The sequence below is a fragment of the Gymnoscopelus microlampas genome, assembly GCF_963454915.1.
Source record: "Gymnoscopelus microlampas genome assembly, chromosome: 15".
Classification (NCBI taxonomy): Eukaryota; Metazoa; Chordata; class Actinopteri; order Myctophiformes; family Myctophidae; genus Gymnoscopelus; species Gymnoscopelus microlampas.
This window is the reverse complement of record NC_139952.1, coordinates 34,126,169-34,149,708: the sequence shown is the minus strand read 5'-3', so window position 1 is coordinate 34,149,708 and position 23,540 is coordinate 34,126,169. Positions and strand designations below refer to the sequence as shown.

The following is a 23,540-nucleotide window of genomic DNA, read 5'->3' as shown; positions in this document are numbered from 1 at the left end:
GGAAAAATGTACTGGAATGAAACTGGGAAAAAAGAACAGTAGCTCTTTGTTTTGTTGTTTGGTTTACTCATACATCATACAGAGCAATCCCTCTTCACGTGCCCACTATAGTTGTATAACATATTAATTCATGCAGTGTCACAAAACATAATAAATTAATCTCCACCATGGAACTGCACTGTCACAGTACAATGACTGCAAAACTGGCTTCAAACAGCATGTTATTTTAACATGGGTTCAGTGGGTGCTGGTGTGTGTGGGGGGGCAGGCTGGCAAAGGAGGGGCAGGGTAGAGAGGTACCCACTCCCCTCCCCTTACAGTCGGCCTTCCTGTCTCCCATCAATGTTCTCCTTTTTTCTCTCCGGCGCGCTGTGACGGAATCCCCCAGTCTGTTTCCTGTTGTGCATAGCTGTTGCCAGGTTACGGCAGCCGGTCTCCAGTGCAGTGGGGGGGAGTGAGTGCAGGGATTCTGAGTTCTCACATTCTCCCTCCAACAGTCCCTGAAACAGCTGGAGGCCTATACTTATCAGGGCAAGGCCAGACCCAGACACTGACCAACAAAAGGCTTATGATTTTGTGGATAAAATGAAATATTTTTTGCAGTATGCAACTTGATTTGGAGGACAGGGATTCAACATAGTGCAGGAATACTGTATTAATAAAGTTACTTGAAAATACAATTTCCTCTAATCCCATCCCCCCACACACACACAAAAGTTGCCAAAAAAAACCCCCCAAAAAACACACAATTATTTGTAAAATCCATTAGTCAATTTTACACATACGTTTGCTGCCTATTCTGAAACAATCTACATTCAGAACACTTCACATTGGGAAGGCCCTGGAAGTTAACACCTCTCAACTGCTCTCCAGCATGAAGCCAGTCAAGGCATATCATTGCTGGTAACTCTATCTGTGCTGGTTACTGCTTCTTAATTCAAACAGGGTGCCATGGAATCTTTTTAACAAACCAGCTCAGATGGAGTAACATCTAGACATCGGGTAACAGGATAGCATAATGGTAGGGCTCCCAAGGGAAAGCAGCATATAAAAAACAACAAAATCATTATGTAAAAATGATATATATATATATTATTCAACATATGGGCTCGATTTGAGGGGTTGAAATTCATTTCATGAGGCATCTTTGGTGGGCAATTTTTGGTGAAAAAACAGATGAGGCACTACATGTCCATTTGGCCATTTAAGCATGTTTTTGCTCTCAAACATTCCATTCTGGGCATAAAGGTGTTTAATAGCGTCATCTGAAGTAAAAGGCTCAGAGTAGCATCCTAAATAGCAAGCAATATACTTGAACTCTCATCTATATACATTTTACATACTAGATTTTCAGGCCACGGCCTTCAGCATATTGCGCTGATCAAAGCAGTGGTCATCGAGTTATGGCCATTTGAAGTGTTAAACACTGCTGTAGTGCTCCATATGTGTGCTATTTAGTTTTTTTTGTGTGACTATTGTCATAGCAGACCCCTCAATAGTGCTTGTGCCAAGTTTGGTGCAGATCTGAGCAACCTAACATGGCCCCTGGTATGACTATTGTCATGCCAGACCCCTACGTCAACGGAACCTGTGGCACCCAGGGGCCCCTGGGGGCCACATGTGGCCTCTGGTGTGGCTATTGTGATGGCAGACCCCTGACCAGTGTTTGTGCCAATTTCCGCAAGTCTTAATTATTAAAGACCACATGCAGGGAGAAAGTAGCTGGGCTCTGAATAATAGCCATATTTTCAGATATAAGCTTGAATCTCACTCTTATTTCACAATACTACGCTCGTCTGTAACTTCTAGAAAACAGGCCAAAATGGTCTTTCATATGCACATGGGAAGACATAAGTACTAGCCCACTCACAGAGAAGTACAGTACCTCTTTTCTTCTTGTGAACGTTAAGCTACCAAGTGAAAACTAGGAGATGAAAGTAAATGTTTCTTCACATGTTAGAGCCATTGGACCATCACATTCATCACTGGGTCATCCACCATAGACAAAGTACTTCCTGCTCCATGCAGTGAAATTGATAACACATTGCCTCCCTGCTGAATCATGAGTAGCTCAGGTTTCCCTGGCTAAATACAGTATATCGTTGCTATCGGGCAGAAACCTCTTATCTCTATATTCTAACTTTTTGTGTTTTTTTCGTAAATTAATGCTGTTTGATCACACTACAGCATCACACAAAAGCATCAAATGTAGCAGATCTGCAAGCTCGAAATGTGGCGCGAAGCGACGCGTTTTGAGATTTGCAGATCTGCTGCTTTTGCTATTTTCGAATTTGAATCCTGAAAAGTAACAGTTTTGGACATATGAGGTTTCCACCTGACAGAGACGATTTCACTTTTTTCTTACAATATTTATTAAACCTTCCCATTGTATGTGTCCTGGAAACAGCACATAAAACGTCTCCACCTTATTTCAATTTATAAGGCCCAATCATTAGTTGCATTATGGGACCACCGAACAAGAATTTGAAATAACGCTAAATATTAGATTAGGAAAGCTTTGTTTACTTAAGAAATATTAACAAACATCAAAATAACAGACCAGTACTTGGAGAGATATGAAAGTTCCTAAATATTTTAGGAATTTACATAACTTTGGAATCCATAATCAAAACATACCAGAATGAAGCTGTAAAAGGCAGCACTAGATGAACATACAATTGGGAACATAATAGTTTTTACATTGAACTTAACTGTCACTGCAAGAGGATTCTGTCTGTCTGTATGTCCTGTTCTGTGTCAGGTCTTTGTCTCCATCTTGTGGCCAGAAGGGGGTTTCTTTTCCCCATGTGACTATGAGATAAAATGTAAAAAACTTTAGAATTTGTTCAACTTCCTAGTTTTTTATTTCTCTGAAATCAATAGCAATATTATAAATAACGGTCATACTGTTAAAAATAACAGTGTAGGACATGGAAAGCAAGATGGCAAACAAAGGATAGCTTCTACTACAACACCATACACACAACATAAGTCTCAACAGACAACACAGGAATAAAGAAAACTCAAAATGTCAACCTCCACACCCAAAAACAATTTACATCAAAGTGACATAGCCATACTTTCTTAAATCCTTCCATAACAACTACTATACATCCATTTCCATCCATTTCAACTACTATACATCCATTTGCATCCATTTCAACAACTATACATCCATTATCATCCATCTCTTTTCTTTTAATTTCTTTTTTGTTTTGTTTTAAAGTGTTGCTACCATTTCACAGCAAGGTTGTCACAATTAACCCAAACAGGTTATATTTAGGAATCATTTACCTGAGTTTAACCTCAAATAGGATACTGAAGGAAACCAAAACCAAAGACAACCAATAGACAATCATACCTGTACTACCCTATATACTGCACCATGTTAATGCAGAAAATAGGTCAGACGTTTATCATTACGATGCTCACTTTTACCTTCCGAGTCTAACGTATGATGTCCAACTTAACACTAGCGTCCATGGAATAAATGATAAAACTCATTCCTCCATAATAATAACAGTTATCAACATCCACATCAGGCCAAAGTCACTTAGAAACCTGGGCGGTAATATGGTTTTAACAGTAAAGGCCTAACAAATATATAGCTTTTCAGTGATTTGGTGTCCTGTGTTGAGACAAAAAAAAGAAGGTCCGTCCACATCAAGCATTATAACTATAAAGTTTTAGAAATCGTTCCAACTCAACTGGATGGCAGATTCCACACACACAACTATAACGACAACAGTGGTGAACTATATTGATGTAGTTATACTTATAGTGCTTGTTGTGGATTGCCCCTATCCTCCAACGTACGACGGTGTCACGCACTGAAAATATCTACAAGCTCACAATGCGTCACATTGTGTCATATATTGTTTGTTTGAATATATAGCTTGTATTTTCAGCGCACAACCACGTTCTACAACAAAGTAGTATAAATCAGGCTTGATGGAATAGCATTGTCGTTTTGTAAAAACAACAATCACAAGGGTTGGTATGATGAGGCTCTCGAGAGGAGAAGATCTGTCAGAGCAGGAAATAGGGGCAGGGGGGGGGGGGGCTTTCCGAAAACCTCTGATTGATTGATTGACTGAATGATTGACATCTAAAGCTGTGTGAGGTGTTTAAACCACTTAAACCCTTAAATGCCTACGTTGGGCATGTCATTAAAGGAGAAAATCTTCAAAATCGTTCTAATATTTTCATAGATTCTTAGAAAATAGCCAATCTACAAGCTTACGATGTGACACGTAAGCTTGCAGATCAGTCGTTTAATTTTCTTTTTTTAAATGACTGATTTTGGAATTTGTTTGAAAATACGGCTTAAGTGATTGAATACATTTACATACAATACAATAATGATAATACTGAGGCACAACGCAAGCTGCAATGAATTGGTTCTGTCAGATCTCTCATTATACAATACAATCATCAAGGCAAAAATGTGAACAATACTGTACCATTGTATAACATGTAGACTATGGAGTGCTGGTTTTATAATTAGAGGAATTATCAAGGATGGATGATAGATATGCCATTCATATACATAAAACATACAAAGTATTGAAGTCAGCCCTACACAGTAAAATCTGTGTTAGAGTGTTAATTTAACTCTCAAGATTTAAATGAACCTTTACGAGTCAAACTGTGCCCTCTCAAGAGTTAACCCTTCAAATCTTACTGTGTAGGCTGATGTTCCCAGAAGGATTATTTTCCTTTTTTTTTTACATACAGTGTCACTCTTGTGTATGATAAAAGTTTTTGGTTAATGTATTAATACTCCGTACAAGGTAAGTAGAGTTAAACAGTGAGGTTTGCAGTAATAAAAAGCTTATTTATAATTAGGAGCTGGAATTGCAACACAGCGCAGATAGTCACAACAGAGGTCTGTCAGAATGTCTTTGTGGTTACCAATGTATACAGGGCTTTCTCTGTCAGCAATGGTAACGTCATGCGACCATGTTGAAAAAGTGCTACAAAAAAAAAGATTATTATAACAATCCGCTTTTCCTCCCTGGCAAAACAAAACACAATAACTAATTTCTGTTCTTAAAAAACACATAAAAAATCCATAGCTCCACATACAAAAATGTAAATGCTGAAAGTAAGTGAGTTTTTATAAAATGACATTTGGAACTAACTGGATCAAAAATAGACTGAAAACGGTGGAAGGCAAATTGACCAAGACAGTCCAGTGCAGTGAGTCTGTCACACCACTTAGCTCTTCTCCCCTGCTCAACAAAGTCAATCTTTTTGTAAGTCTTCAGTATGTGCTCCATATCTTCAAGTATTCCAAAATGGCATAAATGTGCTCTGTTCCAGTGACATAAATTCAAAATCCCAGTGCCATAAATCTAAAGACATTTTTCTTCTTTTTACTTCCAACAGTTCCAGTGGTCGGTCGACTGACCTCTACTGGTTCCCTGTCCATTGCTGGAGATCAGTGAATACAAAAAAGAAAGTGCAAAGAAAAACAAATGTCAGAGAAGCCAACAAAGTACAAAACAAATAGAAATAGGCAAATCTACGGTGTCCAGTTTGGCTCATGAAGACAGCTTGGAGTAGCTTGGCGGTGAGAATTTACGCTTCAGGTACTTGATGATGTACAGAGGAAGACAGCTGACCAGTGTGATGGCAGACACTTTCCAAAGGAAGGCCTTAGTTGTGATGAATGACAAGTCTGAAAAGCAACAGTGGCCAAAGTTAGACAAGTTATGAATGCAGCCACATTGTGAATTGTACCAAGAGACAATTATGCAAAGTTTATTTTATTTTATATTATTTAATTATAAAATCAAACCGCAGGAAGACATTGTGTGGCAAATTGAAGATTGAGCTAATTATTTCAGATGCTTGACATGTGTATCTTTACAAACATAACATGCATATAATTCATTCAATTCTTATTTATCTTCCAGTATTAATACATTGTGATCAAAATGTGAGTTAGTGTACAAATCATAAATGTGAGGACTGGAATATCAGTGAAATATCATGCTACAATGAAGAAACCCAAAACAAATATGCACAATAAACATATTGACAACACATCACATTGTGGCACAACACAACAAGCAGTAATGGGGAGAGACAGAGGCAGAGAGACAGAGAGAGAGAAGAGAAAGACAGAGGGAGAAAAAAGGGAATGCAAAGATGAAGGGAGGAGTGAAAAGGGTTGCGTGTGTGTGGGGGGTTGAACATAAACATTAGTAGATCCACGGTGATGCACACCTACCCAAGAACGCTCCAAGGGACACCCTGCCTATGCCTTTTGCCAAGGAAACATACAGAAGCAAAAGAACAAGTATAGCAAAAAGAGAGTGAGCGCAGTGCAAAGGTGTGAGAAAATAGAGATAGAGTAGAGAGACAAGGGAGGGGAGCACTAGCAAAAGCAGGTCTCTGAGTACTAAGTGCCAAGTACATAGAGTTTAAACAAAAAACAGGTGTGGTGCAAAGTGTGACACTCCTCTTCCAGGAAGTTTACAAGATCCCAGCCGTTCAACCTAAGAACTATATGACACACATCCTTTCTACTACAACTATCGTATTAGTACATACAGTATAAGAGAATGTTCTCTTGAAATCGTATTATCTTAATAAGACTCACCTAGGGAAATATTTATAAGTAGGACAGTTAGAAAATGCTGAAGTTCAACAGGCATATTAGATGTGGCGTCTTCTTAACCTGTCCTGTAAAGGGCTCAGTTTGAATAACTGTGTCTAACATGACTATGGGATATTAAACCTCCCCCATAAGCATCCTCGTCAAACAAAGTGGAATTAGATGACATGTGGACACTAAGGTGGTTCTCTTACCAAAGTACTCGTTGAGGAAGGCGAGGGAGGCCAGATAGCAGCCCAGGCTGAAGAACTCAGCCAGAACCATGAGCCAGTGCCAGGTCCGGATGGTCAGCGCTACCATGAGCAGCTCTGTCACGATGAGCGCCGTAAAGGAGATGGCCACCACGTGCACGAACTCAGACTCGAACAACACCAGTGCACCGTACATAAGGATACCACCTGGTGGCGCCAGAGGAAGTGTCAACCACAAAAAATAAACAAGACCAAATGTGTTTTATTTGCTTAAGGAAGGAGAAATGATTAAACCAGCATGAATTCACTAACTGTTATGTCTGTGTTTGGGTAATTCTCTGGAAGACATTTTTATATTCCATAGAGTTTTGGTGTAGACTGCTTCTAACACTAGACATTGGTGTCAAACACGGGCCACATAATTCTCCGCTTTTTGTTGAACCGTAATCTGCTTTAAGTGCCACTTGGGTGGGGTTTTCAAGGCTTCAGGAATTCAGAAGAATTTCAAAGGTAGCAAATTATTTCTTATTTCTATATATATATATATATATATATATATATATATATATATATATATATATATATATATATATATATATATATATATATATATATATATATATATATATATATATATATATATATATATATATATATAATTGTCAAAACTTTGCATCACTGCATAAGAGTAATAAAGAAACGGCATTAAAGGTTGGTTTGGCCCCAGTCTACTCTACAATGTACAGACAGCTGACTTGGATCTTAGAATAAGGATGAATGCCTGTCTGGAGATAAGGATTGATTCAATAACATTTATGAGAGTAAAAGACAGACGGACACAATGCACCTCAGAACCCTGCAGACGTCCCATGAAAGCCGGGCACTCACTCATCTGGGGGGCGCCTACTGTATTTTGATAGGCCCCTACATTTAGTCATAACGCCACGCAAATTGAGCTTAATAGCCTATAACTGATCACATAATTGGCTTTTCATACAGCCTTCATACACAGTGCATTCCTGAGAGTTAAACTCTGTAATAAATTAAAGTGGATCGTGGTGTGTGGGGTGGGGGGGGGGGGTTAATATTTTCCTCCTCTTCCTATGCAGTTGCTGTCATTCTCTCACTCTCATATCTTCCCCCAGTTTTCTTCTTTTTTTCATTGGACCCGGTATTAGTTTTTAATTAAAAAAACTAGAGCTGTCAGGAAGTCATGCTTGAGCAGGAACATAGATCTTTCTCACACGCTGCATGGCTTAGCGATTACAGAAATATCGATTTACTGGACGGACAAAAGCCCGCATGTAACAGCGGATGACGCTCGGAAACCCAAGCTACTGAGAAAGGGACCGTCTGGGAGTTTTGCAGGGGGCCAGGGGGTACTCTGGTATTAAGAGCAGTAAAATATGATGAAATGCTAGATGGAGGAGCTGAATTTAGGCTAAGCTGCTTCGTACACTACCATCAGCTTGATTTTGACCATCAGGTTCATAACCAGGAGTGGAACCGTGTTCATCTGCCAGTGACAGTAGTTGGTATCATCCACCAGCCACTACTTTACCACCCAAGTAGGATTTATTTTTTAGAATAGACCCCCTGAACAAGGCCCTGTTACCTGCCAAACTGGCTGGTAGACTTGAGAAATTAGCCAGACACAGTCAAAATGTACCAGATTTTGGCCAGTGGCTAGGGCTCATTTCCCAGCCTGTTCAAAACACAGGATAGGGCTGAGGTTGCTTACAACCCTGAAGACTTTATGTGCACCTGGCTGACACCTGTTACAGCCTAATTTCTCTAACACAATCCAGCATAAACAAACTGTGTGCTATTGTACACCCTTTGAAGTTCTGTGTGATGTGAGTGTGTGTGTTTGAATGCTTGTAAGGCAATGGTGCTTGTAATGTTGCCGATTTAAGTATTAACTGTAAGCCTATTCTAGGAACAGGAACAGCATAAATTAAATAAATGCCTTAAATGGGCATACTTTGTTACCTTGATAGATACTGATCAACACCCAAATGAGGAACGTCTTGAAAGATAATGACCGTCCCTATAAAAAAAAGAAAAAGAAAATTGTTATTAAATGCAACACATTTTAACTATCAACGACGTACTGAGCTAGAAGATGATCAAACCTTTAACCCATTCAATCCGGGAACGTCTCTGTCATTTTAGATGTCTTTGGCTATTAAAAAATAGCAGATATACAAGCTCATAGCTTGTGTGCCGCGCTATGGGCTTGTACAGCAGATCTGCTATTTTTGAATAGCCAAAGTATAAAATAATGGTTATAGTTCGAATCTAAAATGACACAGATGCGTTCCTGGATTGAATGGGTTAATTTATTTTTCCTTGTATCCTACTATAATTCTAGTAAGCTCTGTCTGTCCGTCTGTCTGTAGTGGTGTCACTACCCGGTTCTCCTCACTGGCTGGAGCAATTGCTCTGATTTTGCACACAGCCATTGACCATTACCATCTGAACTTAACTGTGAAGCCCGTTTTTCAATTTCATCAAATCTCAGCTTCTTATTAGCGTTTATGTGTGAAAGAATGTCGCCTCCCGGGTTGCCAGATCATGTGCGCATTTCCCCCCACGGATGCGTCGACCGGGTATGGTCTAGTATTAAATAACTTTTGTATTCCATTATATACTGTACAAGTCAAGTTTATCATAGCAAAGTTTTCTACTATAGTAGCAACAGTTTTCTGAAAACCGTATGACCCCCTCTCAAAATATTTTGTTCCAGGGACCCCCAGAAGCAAAGATTTGGGCTACAAATGTTCGCTTAAAAAATATATATTTTCATGATTTTTCAAAGAATAGCAGATCAACAAGCTCATAGTGCGGCTATGAGCTTGTAGATCTGCTATTTTTGAACAGCCAAAGTATAAAATAATGGTTATATTATAGCTAAAATGACACAGTATCTCTTGTGTTCTTAGCACGAGGCAGCGTGATGTACAAGTATTGCACCCCGTGGACATGACGCTAGTATGTCACAGGGCCTTGCCCCCAATCCAACCCTTGATGCAAAGTGCCAAGCAAGGAGGCATTGGGTACTTGTTTTTAACCCATTAACTCATCCAGTGCCAGACTTATTTCTGGCTGTGTTTGCCCAGTGCCAGAGATTTTTCTTAGATTTTGAAGTAGTCACAGAATATTTATCTCCAGTATGATCGATCCCCTGATGGTTGCTAATCACTGAGGGTTGCACTGTGTGGACTGGTTACACAAATGTCAACGAGGTAATCGCAACCTTGTTGACATTAATTGTCTGCCTTTGAAAATAACATGTCTGGGCCAAAAATACATAGTAAAGTATACAGGAGCCGAGATACAGCCTTTTTTTTTTTCTCTCTCTCAATGAGTTAAGACCTCAGGCCGATTCTACATATTCCTTCTAAAATCAGTAGTTCTCAAACTTTTTCGTAATTCAAAATTATCCAACATTTTTCAAAAATGTTCAAATATAGCAGATGAACAATCTTGCAGCGTGGCACAAAGTGACGTGCTGTGAGCTTGTATATCTGATATTTTTGAATAGCAAACGCTAAAATATAAAATGACACCAGATGCCTTCCCGGTTTTAATGGGTTAAAGTCTTTGGCATGACTCGGCCAGGGATTGAACCCCTGACCCCCACCATCTCAAGGCGGACACTCTAACCTCAAGGTCCCTGAGCTGTACTATATGTATAGTATAGTGTAGTTTATACAGTGGTAAATATTTATTTTATTTTAGTTTAGTGTTTTTATACCTTGGTAAGGTCTTTATAGAGCTCAGGGTAGAGCAGAGCCATCTCTGGTTTCACATCCTGGTCCAGAACCAAGGAGAACACTGGGAACATGGTATAGATGGTGGCATACCTGCAGAGAAATAATAAGAGTTGCATTGAGACATAATTATTATAGATAGTTAGCAATCAAAATCAGAGCAGATTTCTTTGTATATACATACTAGCTTGTTATGCTGGCCCTGTGACCCTTTAAATGTGTTCCTATTTCTTATTTTCTAAATAAAACAACACTGTCAGACTACTAAATGATAAGAACTAAATAATGTCTCTAACAACTAAAATAGACTATTATTAACTATCCCAAAAGCAAATGCATGAGTGTATCTAAAATGTATTTCAATTACAAAAGCACTTCCACATTCTTCCGTTATGTTCAGTAAGGCAGTGGTTCTCAAACCTTTTCATGTCAAGGACCCCCAAATTGACACTTATTAGCCCGCGAACCCCCATTTGAAAAGATATGCCAGGGACCCCCATAAGAGAAGATTTTTACGGCTCTATAGCAGTGATTCTCAACCATTTTAATTTCAAGGAACCCCCAGTTTGACATGCATTAGGGCTACGGACCCCCATTTAATGGCATTTCTATCTCTGGGACCCCAATTCATATTGTAAAATCAATGTTAATCTAACTCCGAGTGTGTACAAATGGAACCAAATGGACCCGTTAGGGTCCATTTGGTTCCATTTGTACACACTCAGAGTTACAGACCCATAAGGGTCCATTTGGTTCCTGTCCATCATTTAGCTGGGGACCCCCTGGAACCCCCTCAAGTACCCCTGGGGGTCCCCACTTCGAGAACCAATGCAGTAAGGCACACATACCCAACCATCAGGAAGCCCTGGTACAAAGGAACAGAGGCAAAGTAGAAAATAGAGGAGAAGACAGCCTGGGGAGGAGAAAAAAAATAACAGTGATGTATTACAACTCCAGTGTTGTTGTAAAGTAACTAAGTACATTTACTCAAGTACTGTACTTAAGTACAATTTTGAGGTACTTTTACAGGAGTATTTGCAATTGTCAGTACTTTTACTTCTACTCCACTACATCTCAGAGGCAAATATTGTACTTTTACTCCACTACAATTATTTGAAAACTTAAGATACTACTTACCTTGCAGATATAAATATATTACACTATAAAACATACGTCAACCACTTCAGCCCTATTTTATACCTAGGCTATTTGAAAATAGCCGATCTACAAGCTCACAACGCATCGCGACGTGTTGTGAGCTTGTAGATCTGCTATTTTCAAACATTTTAGTACTTTTACTTTTGGTACTTAAGTACATATTGATACCAATACTTTTGTACTTTTACTCAAGTAAATTTTGAATTCCGGACTTGTACTTGTAACAGAGTACTTCTACATTTCAGTATTGATATTTTACATAAGTAAAACATTTGAGTACTTTTTCCACTACTGATAAACTCTCAACAAACCTAGTACAGCAGAAACTCTCAAGTCTTTACGAAGCATTTGTTCAGCATTTGCACTGGTTAATGGATGGGTGTGGTACCTGCATGGTGGAAATGATCATGCCTCTGTGCATGACAAACTGGCCCAGCGCAGCAGAGCGCTTGTAGCTGTTCCTGCCGTGGACCATGAGCAATCGGCCGATGTGCTTGAACTGAGTGATGGAGAAGTCTGCAGCCAGAGAAGCCTGCTTCCCCTCCTATAGTCATTAGGATTACAGATGCATTGATGCTGCTGCAGTCATTCACGGCATTTGTTCATGACAAACAAAACAAAACAGATAGTTACACAACTTAATGAGAATCTAGGGGCATGTATTTGAGGTTTGACACCAAAGAATGCTCAATGATGGCTTTATTTATTTGTGTTAAGAAAATAAATGTATAATTTATTCAATCCTGGATTTCATTCTGATGCCATATAATTAAAATGTTGCTGTCAGGCAGAAACCTTGTTTCTCCACATTTAAACTTTTTGGTAAATGACTGCCCTTCAAAGTACAAGAGTGTCACAAAAGTAGCCGACCCACAAGCTCACAACGCGTCACATTGTGTGTGTTGTCAGCTTGTAGATCTGCTATTTTAGATTTTAGTTTTTATGTGAAAGTGGTCAAATCTGTCTGAGTTTTATAAATATTTAACCAATGAAAGGTATTAACCAGAATAAATAATAACTACAGCGACGATATTATTTTTAATGCAGTGCCCGTTCAGAGCGTGTGGCCATTCGGCCATTCATTTGGAGCGGGCTGGCTGCTTGGCACCCGGAAGTGCTGCTTGCCGCGTTGTCGAGAATCGCACATTGCATTGACTTCACAATCAAAAATGTACTTCGTAGTTCATTTAGGTCCTCAGCAATACACAGAAAACGTATGCTCAGCAATACACAGATAAACATATGCTAAGGACAGACAGACATTTTTGAAATTTATAGATAGATTAGTTACATTAACAGCGGTTACCTTTCCCTCTATTCCAATACCACAGTCTGCAGCCTGGATCATACTGACATCATTTCCTCCATCACCTGTCACCGAACAGAGAAGCAGCAGGTCAGACAATGCTAACTAAATGCTGCATTATAGGTTCTCAACGTAATTTAGCTTTGATTGCCATCATGTGGACACAAAAGGTAATGCCTTCTCCACTTTTCTCTTCAATAGTGTTCTTGCCTGCGTGTTCTTGCCTGCGTGTGTGTGTGTGTGTGTGTGTGTGTGTGTGTGTGTGTGTGTGTGTGTGTGTGTGTGTGTGTGTGTGTGTGTGTGTGTGTGTGTGTGTGTCTGTGCGTGTGCGTGCGTGTGTGTGTGTGTGAGCTTACCTATGGCGCAAGTTCTGTTGGCTGTGTGTTGTTGGAGTAGCATGACGATCTGGGCCTTCTGAGTCGGGGAGCAACGACAGCAGACCACTGCAGGACACTGACACGCCAGCTCCACAAACTCATGTTCATAGTACCGCAAGCACACCTGTCAGGACACAGCGTTAACACCATGCATTTACTGTCATGAGAGAACATCCTTTGACAACTAAATATGGTTCACACAATGTCACAAACAACAGTGGTCAACGTGCAACAGATACTACGTTTATGTTTGGTTTTAACATTGTCAGTCTGGTCAGTGTAGTATTGCATAATTTAACAAGCGCCGAAAATTATAACACACACACACACACACACAATACAACATTGATTTCAGAAAGCTGGTGGAGTAATATTTTTTCACATTCCAATGCAATTGAAACAAAGTTGATCTGAACTACATGTCAAATAATACCTGATATGCGTTTTGTGCCTTTGTTTCCCTGTTACATTAAGGCCTTGGTTTAACTTCAGTATAATTTTTGGCCATGCATGGAGCACAATACATTTTACTCTCTTCTTCTTCTGATCTGCTTCTCTAGGCATCATCACGGTGTGTTGTGTTGTGTTGTGTTGTGTTGTGTTGTGTTGTGTTGGAGTACCTCTAAGGAGTCTCCAGAGACGACCAGAGCACAGTCATGTTTCCTTCTGAAGGCGTTGAGCTCCAGATGGGCCTCTCCTCTGTTGGAGACCTGCCCAAGAGCCATGCGAAACAATCATCCATCAGAATCATAGTACAGGACTTGTTATCTTACTACAAACCACCCCCTGAATACATGAGATCATAAGAGCAAAATGGCCATCTTGTGAATAATGGTGTGTTACAGTGTTTCCCAAATATAAGAGTCGTAAATATCCTGTTTTCATGATTCAAATATATACATTTTCAATGCTTGTGAGCTTGTATATCTGCTATTTTCACAATTATTGAAATAGGGCTTAAGTGATTAATACATAAAACGAAAATGTTTGGTGGTTAACTAGGATGTGGCGTACCGGTCTGAAGACATGTATGTCTTGATTTCTGGACACCAAATGTGAGCTCTTAGCGATGCAGGTGGCCGTCTCCAGCTTATCCCCCGTCAGCATCCAGATCTTGGCAGAATACAAATAGGAACAGCATATTGGAGTTACAAACTTATAACACAATGTATACGAGAGGACCTAAGATGTACAAAAGCATCCCAACCCAGTGATTGTAATGTATTGTTCCCGTGGGGAAATGTGTCCTCAGCACATCCTAAGAATGCTCGGGACCAACTCCAGCAGTAATGCCAGCACCTTGGTCAAGGGCACTAGCAGGAATGCATGTCTTTTGGTGCGGGAGGAAACTAGAGTACTCTGAGGAAACCCAACACAAACACGGGGAGAACATGCAAACTCATTTGTGAGAAGCACTCTCAACAACGGCAGCTTGTGATATAATTATTCTCGCGCTGCCACAGGGTAAAGCATATTACATTTGGAACATATGCATTAAATTAACTATAAGTAAGAGTTGCTGTGGTGGTTGTTGGTGGACTCATGTACCTTGATGCCAGCGTTCCTGAGCAGCTCTAGGGTGGGCCTGACGTCGGCCTGCAGCTGGTCTTCTACTCCCGTTAGACACAGCAGCTCCATCTCCCTTTCCAGACTCTCCACCACTGCTGCCACCTTCAGGGCCCGGTCGTGGAGGCTCAGCTTGGCCTGGTTGTATCTGTTCTGTAATGCACGGAGGAAGGGAACAGGGGAGACGGTCAAACGTACGTACATGTTAGGCCTCAGTGAACTGAATACAGACATCTACCGTCCACCTCTCCAAGTAGCACCACAGCAACAAAAGCTACAAAAAAAACAAAAGCGTGGTCAGCTGCCACTGAAGTGTCTGCTCAACAAACTCATTGACCTCATCAAGCGTGTGTCCGTGTGTAGGACGAGCAAAAAGAATGTAAAGGAAAATATAAAGGTTTGGGTTAAAAAGAACAGGGAACTGGCTGATGGCAAGTATTAGTTTGTCCTTCATAACAAGCAGGAAGTGTATGGAGAGAGAAGGGGGGTGGAAATGGTGAAACAAAATCATATGATTGATTTATGCATTGGTGCACAAAAGAAAGTTAAAGCCAGCTCAACTTTTTTTGCAGCATGTCACGTGTCGAGCGTCAGTTTATAGATTTGTGTCGCTGGCTTCTAATGAAAATGGCTTGTAGGCTGTCTCTTTGTCACTGCTAGTGAGAACTCAGCATTAAGCCTAATTTATGCTTCACTGCGCAATGGTATTGCTTGCTGAAAATAACTGATTTACAGGCGAAGACGACACACCTTTGACCCCTCTGGTGAAATGCATGTACAGTATGTGTGTGTCAGATATACAAAAAAAATCCTATTTACACAGTGTATAATATGGTGTTTCAAATGAAAATATCCATCAAATATCATCAGCAATGTCATCAACACAAGGATGTGGAGAACATTTTCTGGGCAGTGATTTACTGCAGTGGCATAACATTTTGAATGCCAAATGTATACCCCATCATACGATGGGTCCCGCACCAAAAATTGCAATCTCAATCTCAACGTGTTATGCGCTTGTAGATTGGCTATTTCCGGCACAGGACACCATCGTACAACTAAGTACAAATCAGGCTTAGCTATAAAGAGAACTTCTGAGAGGAAATTATTGAGAAAAGGTGTGCAAACCAAACACAGAGAGAGAGCAGGGGGAAAATAAAATCTATTTTCATTATGTCAAAGTTAAAATGACAAAAAGATGATGGATAGTGATATGATGTGAAGAATGAGATGAGAGGGATGTATATCTGGTTAATTCGGTACCTCAAAATCTTGATACTGCTCTTCAGACAGAGATTTCTTAGCCACCACCAGCGTCCTCAGACCTTCCCTGGCCATGTTCCCACACTGAGAGGAAGGATGAGAAAATATTACAATGGTACAGCCTGATTTATACTTGTCGCGCACTGAAAATAGCAGATCTACAAACTCTCAACGCATTGCAGTGCAACCCATTGTGAGCCTGCAGATCAGCTATTTTTGGCTACAAAGTAACAAATCTGGCATTAGTCAAACAGGACTCAAGCAGGGTTATGCAGCAGATGTCATTTACAAAAGTTATTGTAAATCCATTGCACCTGCAATGACAATGTGATTAACAAAATGAACTGAATTGAAGTCGTAGCTAATACACTTCATTATGATAGATGAAATAATTCAAAACAATCAAATGCATGCCATGATAAAATTTTGTTAAAATGTCAAAGTTTAAATTGAGGCCGAATATGGGACACATGTACACTACAGTGTCATCAACAGCAGCACTGTACATTGTCAAATCAACACCAAGATAAATCAATGGCGAATGACGTGGCCTCTGGCAATGTTCGGGGGACACGATAAAAATGCAGGGATGGATGGAGGTTTATTTTTGATATGAAAAGCCAATAGGGGTTGAAACTGCCGTGCTGATTGGTTATTGACAAGCGTGGCTGCTGTAGCGGTGGCTAACATGACAGCGGGGCTATTACAGCCAATGGTCCATCATTAGCGCCATTGTTCGTTAATATGACATACTGTAATTACTTCAACTTTATCTAGGTCAGTAATTAAATCAAAAGCTACCCCCGGGTGGTAATTGACTCGATAATGCCAATATAATTATGAACATACACACACTAGACCTTCGACCACCAAACCCAGTGGTTGACTGTGGCCTGTTGATCTCTTGATTAGTTACTGAGATTATTGGACATGGCGAGAGTAATGACTGCCATAATTGAATATGCTCTTGGGTTTATTCATCGTTTCATCGCTGCACGTTATCGATATTACTGTATACTATTGCAGTGGTTCTCAACCTTATTAATGTCAACGAGCCCCAGTTTGATACTGGATTGAATTAGGTCACAGACCCCCATTTGATACAATATTTATCTCTGGGACCCCAATCTACACTGTAAAATCAGAGTTAATTAAATTAAAAGGAGTAGTTCACCCAACAAAAATACTTATTTTCTATCAATTACACCCCCCCTGCTCAGTAGGAGACTCAATTAAATTGAGTCTCAATTGAGTCTCCTACCGGAAACTTCACCGGTCATCAAATTACTAACTTTCCTTTTTTGATACCATACAGAAAAAGGTGAGAATTGAGGTGTTGATTGTCCTCTCAGCCCCATCTTAACAACAACACTTTGACGGAGCAGAGTAGTCCCGCTGCTCCACAGCTGCAGCTGTGTATCGAGCGGGGAGGTTATAGACGGGGCTTGTGTGAGAGTAGAAGTCGGATCATAATAAACTTGAATCCTCTGAAGTTGTCGGCTACTTTCACATGAAGTAACGAGTAACATACCCATTCAAATGTCAGTAACTGTAACTGGAAAAACTAACTATTTACGTTACTAGTTATCGCAAAAAGGATTTTTAACCATTTTTGAGGAGCCGAGATACAGGCTTTTGAAGTCATAAGTTAACCAGGAAGTGGATTGGAGTCTAAATCTTCGGAAAATTATATCTCCTGGTGCTGTGAAGAAAAAAAAAAAAAAGATTGGATTTTTTTTCTTCAAAAAACGTATATATACGGTTTTGGCACTCCATGGTTGTATTCCCCCAACCCAATGGCACCCAATGTGTTAATAGCAGAGATTTCTTTAATGGGATTGGTCAGATTTATGTTGGACACGGTGTAATCTCTCAAGACAGATTCTGCTATGTAATGTTGTTGTTTAATAGTAGGAATAAACACCAAAGCACCCGGGAGGAAGTGGACAAAGAAAGGGGAGGCGCCAAACCAAGTTCCTGTTTCTACACAAAAAAGGAGGTGGTGCCCCAAGAGGCAAAAACAAAAAAGGGGAAAATCTTTTTTTTCTCCCTTCTAACCGAATGGGTTCCCAGATTGGGCACGGTGTGATGCTGTTGAGCGTGTGGAGTCCCTACCTCCTCTTCCAACCAGTCATTATACTGCACAATGCTCGCCATGGCAACATCAGCACCCTTCATGTAAAATGTGATGTCTCCGGTTGACTCCTCCTGAATCAAATAAGAAACATCCAAAATAAGATACTTTCATAAACTAATACATTAGTTTATAATTAATAGATACATTCATATATACAATCTTTACTATGTAGTTATTGTGATGCGGGAGGTTTCTATACCTAAAGCTCTCACACACACACACACACACACACACACACACACACACACACACACACACTATGTTAAGTAATCCCTTTAGCCACGTTAAGTCTATATACTCTGTTGACCGGGGTCCCCCAAGGTTCTGTCCTTCGCCCCCTTATTTTTTCCCTCTACACCAAATCTCTTCCAAAATTGACGATCTACAAACTCGCAATGCATTGCAAGGTGAGCGTTGTGAGCTTGTAGATTTACTATTTTTGCTGAACGTTCGCCTATTAAGACATGGCCAGAATAGGGATGCTACTCATGCTAGGGTTCAAGTGGTTAACCTAAAATTACAAAATGGTCAAATTGGTACAGTGATGAACAGTTTAAGAGCCCTGATGCTGGGACAAAAGGACCTCACATGGCTGTCAAAAGGATCCTACCCTGACAATGATACCCATCCTCTTGCTTTCAGAGGTGAAGGGGAAGATCTGCAGGATGTAGAAGGTGAGGACTTGTCCAGATGGAGTCTTCAGCTGCAGTGAGGCCAGGTCTCTGTTCACCAGGGTCAGACCAACACTCTCTGTCCACTGGACCAAGGCTACCTGACCAGTGCACATGTACAGACACACATACAGTAAAAACACAGTGCATACATACATACATACGTACATACATACAGTACAATGCATCCATCAACACACATAAATGCACATAGCACAAGCATTAGTTTCCAGACAAATGATGAAACCTTTGAGCTCTTTACTATTGCTCCCTTTAACAACTTACAGTAAGCCCTACGCATACTGTATACGTAAATAAATACCCACCCTTCAATTTGGTCAATTGAGGAATTTGATATTATTCTGTTACTCAGATACTGTGTCAAGTCACTTGCCTTGTAAATGTCAATGTGTAAAAACAGGAAATACAAGACGTTCTTTTCCCAGTGGGGGCCAGCGAAGGTCTACTACAGAGGGTGGTAGGATGAAACAAGTGTGTATTCATAAAGACTCAACTTCCTGAATATCTCCTTCCCCAACGGAGGAGGAAATGAAGAGCATAAAAATTACTTGTCCATTGTATAGCTACTCACACCTGAAGGGGAATTGAATGAGTCACAATCGAGAGACTGTGTTGTGTGTTATTGTTAACATTTTATTTAACCAGACATGGCTTGCTGAGCATAATTTAGATGATTTTTTTTCGGAAATCCTCCCCGTTACCTTGTCTTAATGTTGCAAATAAAGTATTCCATTGTTGAGCATTTACTGTAGAAATATGTGAGGTCAACTGCCTTGCTCAAGAGCACCTCAACAATAGCTGTCACGGGTGGTGAGAGTTTCAACCATTAACATTTAAAGATATCCACTGCTAATGGTTAGGATGGGTTTACTGAAGAGGCCAGATTCCAGATACTGTAGGTGCAAATGTACTTAGCCAATGAAACGTTCCCTTAGAAACATAATTGCAAAACTATTTCTATAAAATGTCGGAATTTTGCTCACTGACGTGGACTTACAAGCTAAACTCATTACTGTGTTGCGATTGATTGAAAGAAGTCATGAGTGCAGTGTACACTACTGCATGTCTCAGGAGCTTCTCCTTATGCTTAATTTAAATTCTGCCGTACGATGGCGGTGTGCACCAAAAACCTACAAGCTCACAACGTGTCACATCCGCGATGCATTGTGAGCTTGTAGATTGGCAATATTCGGCGCACAAGACCGTCGTACGGCAAGCATAAATCAGGTTTTATCTCTTCCCATTCAGTTCCAGATGAGTGTTTTTTTGTTGCCTTTCCCCCACTGCTTGCTCCTTCTCCTCAGCAGGAACTGCGGCCCCCTGAGTGAGCGTTCAGCTGCACACGACTCCATTCTCAATGGGTTCATTTTCAATTTGCTCACTCAAAGGTTGTTATTATACTCTGACCTACAAATTGGAACTTCCTGCTAATACCCCATCATTTCTCCCGCTCCCCCTTTGAGCTCTGTAAAAGGGCTGCCTATATTTGCTTAACACACATCTGTGTGTCATTATCCTCTGTGCGTATGTGGCTGCACACATAGATGGCAGCACACTGAGACACATCCTCTCTCTCTCTCACACACACACACACACACACACACACACAGCTACATTTCTCCACACAAAAATACTAACATAGAGCGAGGCAGAGACACACACACAGACACACGTCCACGCCCACACCCACACCAACGCGCACACACACACACACACACACACACACACACACACACATATATTACACACACACACACACACACACACACACACACACACACACACACACACACACACACACACACACACACACACACACACACACACACACACACACACACACACACACACACACACACACACACACACACACACAGGATCCAGCTCTTCAATCTACTTTATCAGCTCCACGGGAACTATTTAAAGCTGTGTCAACTTCAATACAAACTGTATGTGAATCAAGGCATTACAACAGTAACAGAGGAGACTGGCCGTGACTACTTTACGACAGTGGCAGAGCAGTTTAAACAACCCAATCAATCATTTCAATAGCGTTCTGGACGTCCCAGCGATCATCTATATCAACATGGCAGCACTGCCTTTAAAATTAACAGCACCTAAAGCATCTCATGATGAAAATGGATCCCTAATAGTTAAATTCTCCCCCCCTTAATGTCATCTGCAATATGAGGGCCACATTCTCAGGGTTGAATTCATTTTGGGATGGTTTGAGATGGTTTTACAATAGACTGAAGCTTGTTAAGGTGCATCTAAATACAGGGCCGTAGTAGATTCCAGATGTGAGCTGGATTTATGAAGAAAACGTTCCATAGTCGATAAGTTCGGCTTCCCTTCAAAAATGGAAAATGCTGCCTGTGAGTGATAATCAACGACTTGCACATTCAAGTCATTCCCTTCCAATTGTACCTACATACCTTGTACTCACGCCGAGATAACAATATCCAATTACCTCCAATTGAAAATGATAAACGGCTGGTTCATGAGACTCTACAGTCATTAGAGGCCACAGTCAAATGTTCTCGGGCCGATATCGCAGGGTCAAATGTCAGAGGAGGGGTCTGTTTCACAGCGGGCCGACCAGCAGGTCAGATGACCCCTGTTTTGACCTAAGGGGGGCAGCCTGCTTCATCGCTTTAATATGGACTCATTACATTAGAGAGGCTGCTCTCTGAACAGTAATATATGGACCCTGCAGAAGTCTGGTGACCAGGCTGTGAAGACTTGGTCAGTCAGACTGGTGAGAGAAAGGGACAGAGAGACAGAGAGAGGGACAGACAGAGAGAGAGAGACAGAGACAGAGGAAGGAGAAAGGAAAAGGTGAAGAAAAATAAATAAAGAGAAAGGTACAGACGGAGAGAACGATAGAAAGTAAGAGGGCCAGCGTGAAAAGAGAGACAGTAGGAAATAAATGTTAGATAGCCATCTATCTGTAGATAGAGAGACAAGGAGGAAATAAAAGGATAGAGAGACAAGAATATGGTGGAGGTGATGGTGTGTGTGTGTGTGTGTGTGTGTGTGTGTGTGTGTGTGTGTGTGTGTGTGTGTGTGTGTGTGTGTGTGTGTGTGTGTGTGCACGCACGCACACACAGTGGTGGTGGGGGGGTATCTCCATGAACAACCACAGACCACCCTCTCATCGTCTCTCAGAGAAAATTAAATATTGATCACTCTGAGCAGTGCGAGACAATGGAGCAGGGAGAGATAGAGCAGAGAGCGTGGGGAAATAAATAAATATATACATCAAATCAAGGGGAGGACCGACAGGCAATTCAAGAGCAGTCTAAATGGGGAAACGGGGATTTATCTTTCGCTACCTTTTTTATCTTCATTTTGACTGCCATAGGTGGGGGTTGGGGTTGTAGCACGAAAGGTGTGCTGCTACGCTACTCTCACAAAGGCTTTGACCAAGTCCCACCAGGGCATGGCTGAAAAACATGGCAATGGCCCCCAACATATTTTTGGGTTAAAACAAAAAGTATTTTGTTAAAAGGTTAAAGCACTACATTCTGATAGTAATCATTGCTATAGAATGTTTGTTCAGTAACAGGAGTCTCCCCGTCTCTCCAGCTCTTTAATAAACAGAAAATACATTTACCGGTAGGTGTCAAAATCTCAGCCAATCAGGAGAAAGTACCAATTTTAAAGCTTCATTTTTATAGTGTTCCAGTTCCAATTTTGCCTGCTCATTTCTTAGTGTCATCACTTCCAATTTCACTTGTTTAATCTATATCCTGATTGAGTTCTCTATCCTGATTGGATAAAATTGGAAATGAAACTGAAACGAAAATGCATTTTCTGTTTTATAAAGAGCTGGCGAGACAAGGAGACTCCTTTTACTGAACAAACACTCTATAGTAATGAGTACTATCAGAATATAGAGCTATTTAACACTTATTTTAACCAAATAAAATCACTTACCCTACCTTTAATGTCTTGAAATGTCTTTTATTTGCTTTGTTTTTGTCTCATATTCTGGATATTCAATATTAATCAAGGGTTCTTCTTGTGAGTGGCAATAATATTGTCCACATTACCATTACAGAGACCTGTTAAATAACAACTCTTAGTGACACACCCTTACAGTCATAGAGGCCCAGGCTCTAGAGTTACACAGAGAGACAGTTAGAGGAAGGGAAGCTGCAGGGAATGCCTTAAAGGTCGTTATCACGCTGGATTCTTCCTTCAATTAGAGTAGTAAATTCTCAGGAAAACGATGCTGCTGATTAAATAGCTTAACCTCTCTAACAGGAGTTCATCAACTTTGACCCACAGTCCATGAAATGACTATTATGACAAACGGGGGTTATAGTGGCAACGATTAAAGTATTAAGGGTGTTAGGAAGCGAAGACGAAAGGAAATGGGTTTCCATTTAGTCTGGTAAGCCTTTTCTTTGTAGATTATCTAATTATTTTAGTTTTTTTTTCTTT

General features: G+C 40.5%; 1 protein-coding gene across 4 annotated transcripts in view; it reads right to left on the bottom strand.

Annotated features, from left to right (window-relative positions):
- Positions 1-2,841: 2,841 nt before the first annotated feature.
- atp9b (ATPase phospholipid transporting 9B) overlaps positions 2,842-23,540 on the bottom strand; it is a gene marked incomplete at its 5' end in the record, with an annotated part of 52,256 nt that continues 31,557 nt past the window's right edge. For 3 of the 4 annotated variants that reach the window (XM_084080210.1, XM_084080213.1, XM_084080212.1), the window contains 15 exons: positions 2,842-5,683; positions 6,239-6,271; positions 6,820-7,023; positions 8,809-8,866; positions 10,577-10,685; positions 11,441-11,505; positions 12,139-12,294; positions 13,057-13,121; positions 13,413-13,557; positions 14,054-14,143; positions 14,448-14,546; positions 14,982-15,152; positions 16,263-16,346; positions 18,378-18,470; positions 19,010-19,171. In XM_084080210.1, coding sequence (XP_083936336.1) covers positions 5,547-5,683; positions 6,239-6,271; positions 6,820-7,023; positions 8,809-8,866; positions 10,577-10,685; positions 11,441-11,505; positions 12,139-12,294; positions 13,057-13,121; positions 13,413-13,557; positions 14,054-14,143; positions 14,448-14,546; positions 14,982-15,152; positions 16,263-16,346; positions 18,378-18,470; positions 19,010-19,171 — 1,671 coding nt within the window. In that variant the 3' untranslated portion in view covers positions 2,842-5,546. The remainder of the gene's footprint in view (positions 5,684-6,238; positions 6,272-6,819; positions 7,024-8,808; positions 8,867-10,576; positions 10,686-11,440; positions 11,506-12,138; positions 12,295-13,056; positions 13,122-13,412; positions 13,558-14,053; positions 14,144-14,447; positions 14,547-14,981; positions 15,153-16,262; positions 16,347-18,377; positions 18,471-19,009; positions 19,172-23,540) is intronic. The other variant, XM_084080211.1, reaches the window with a different exon arrangement.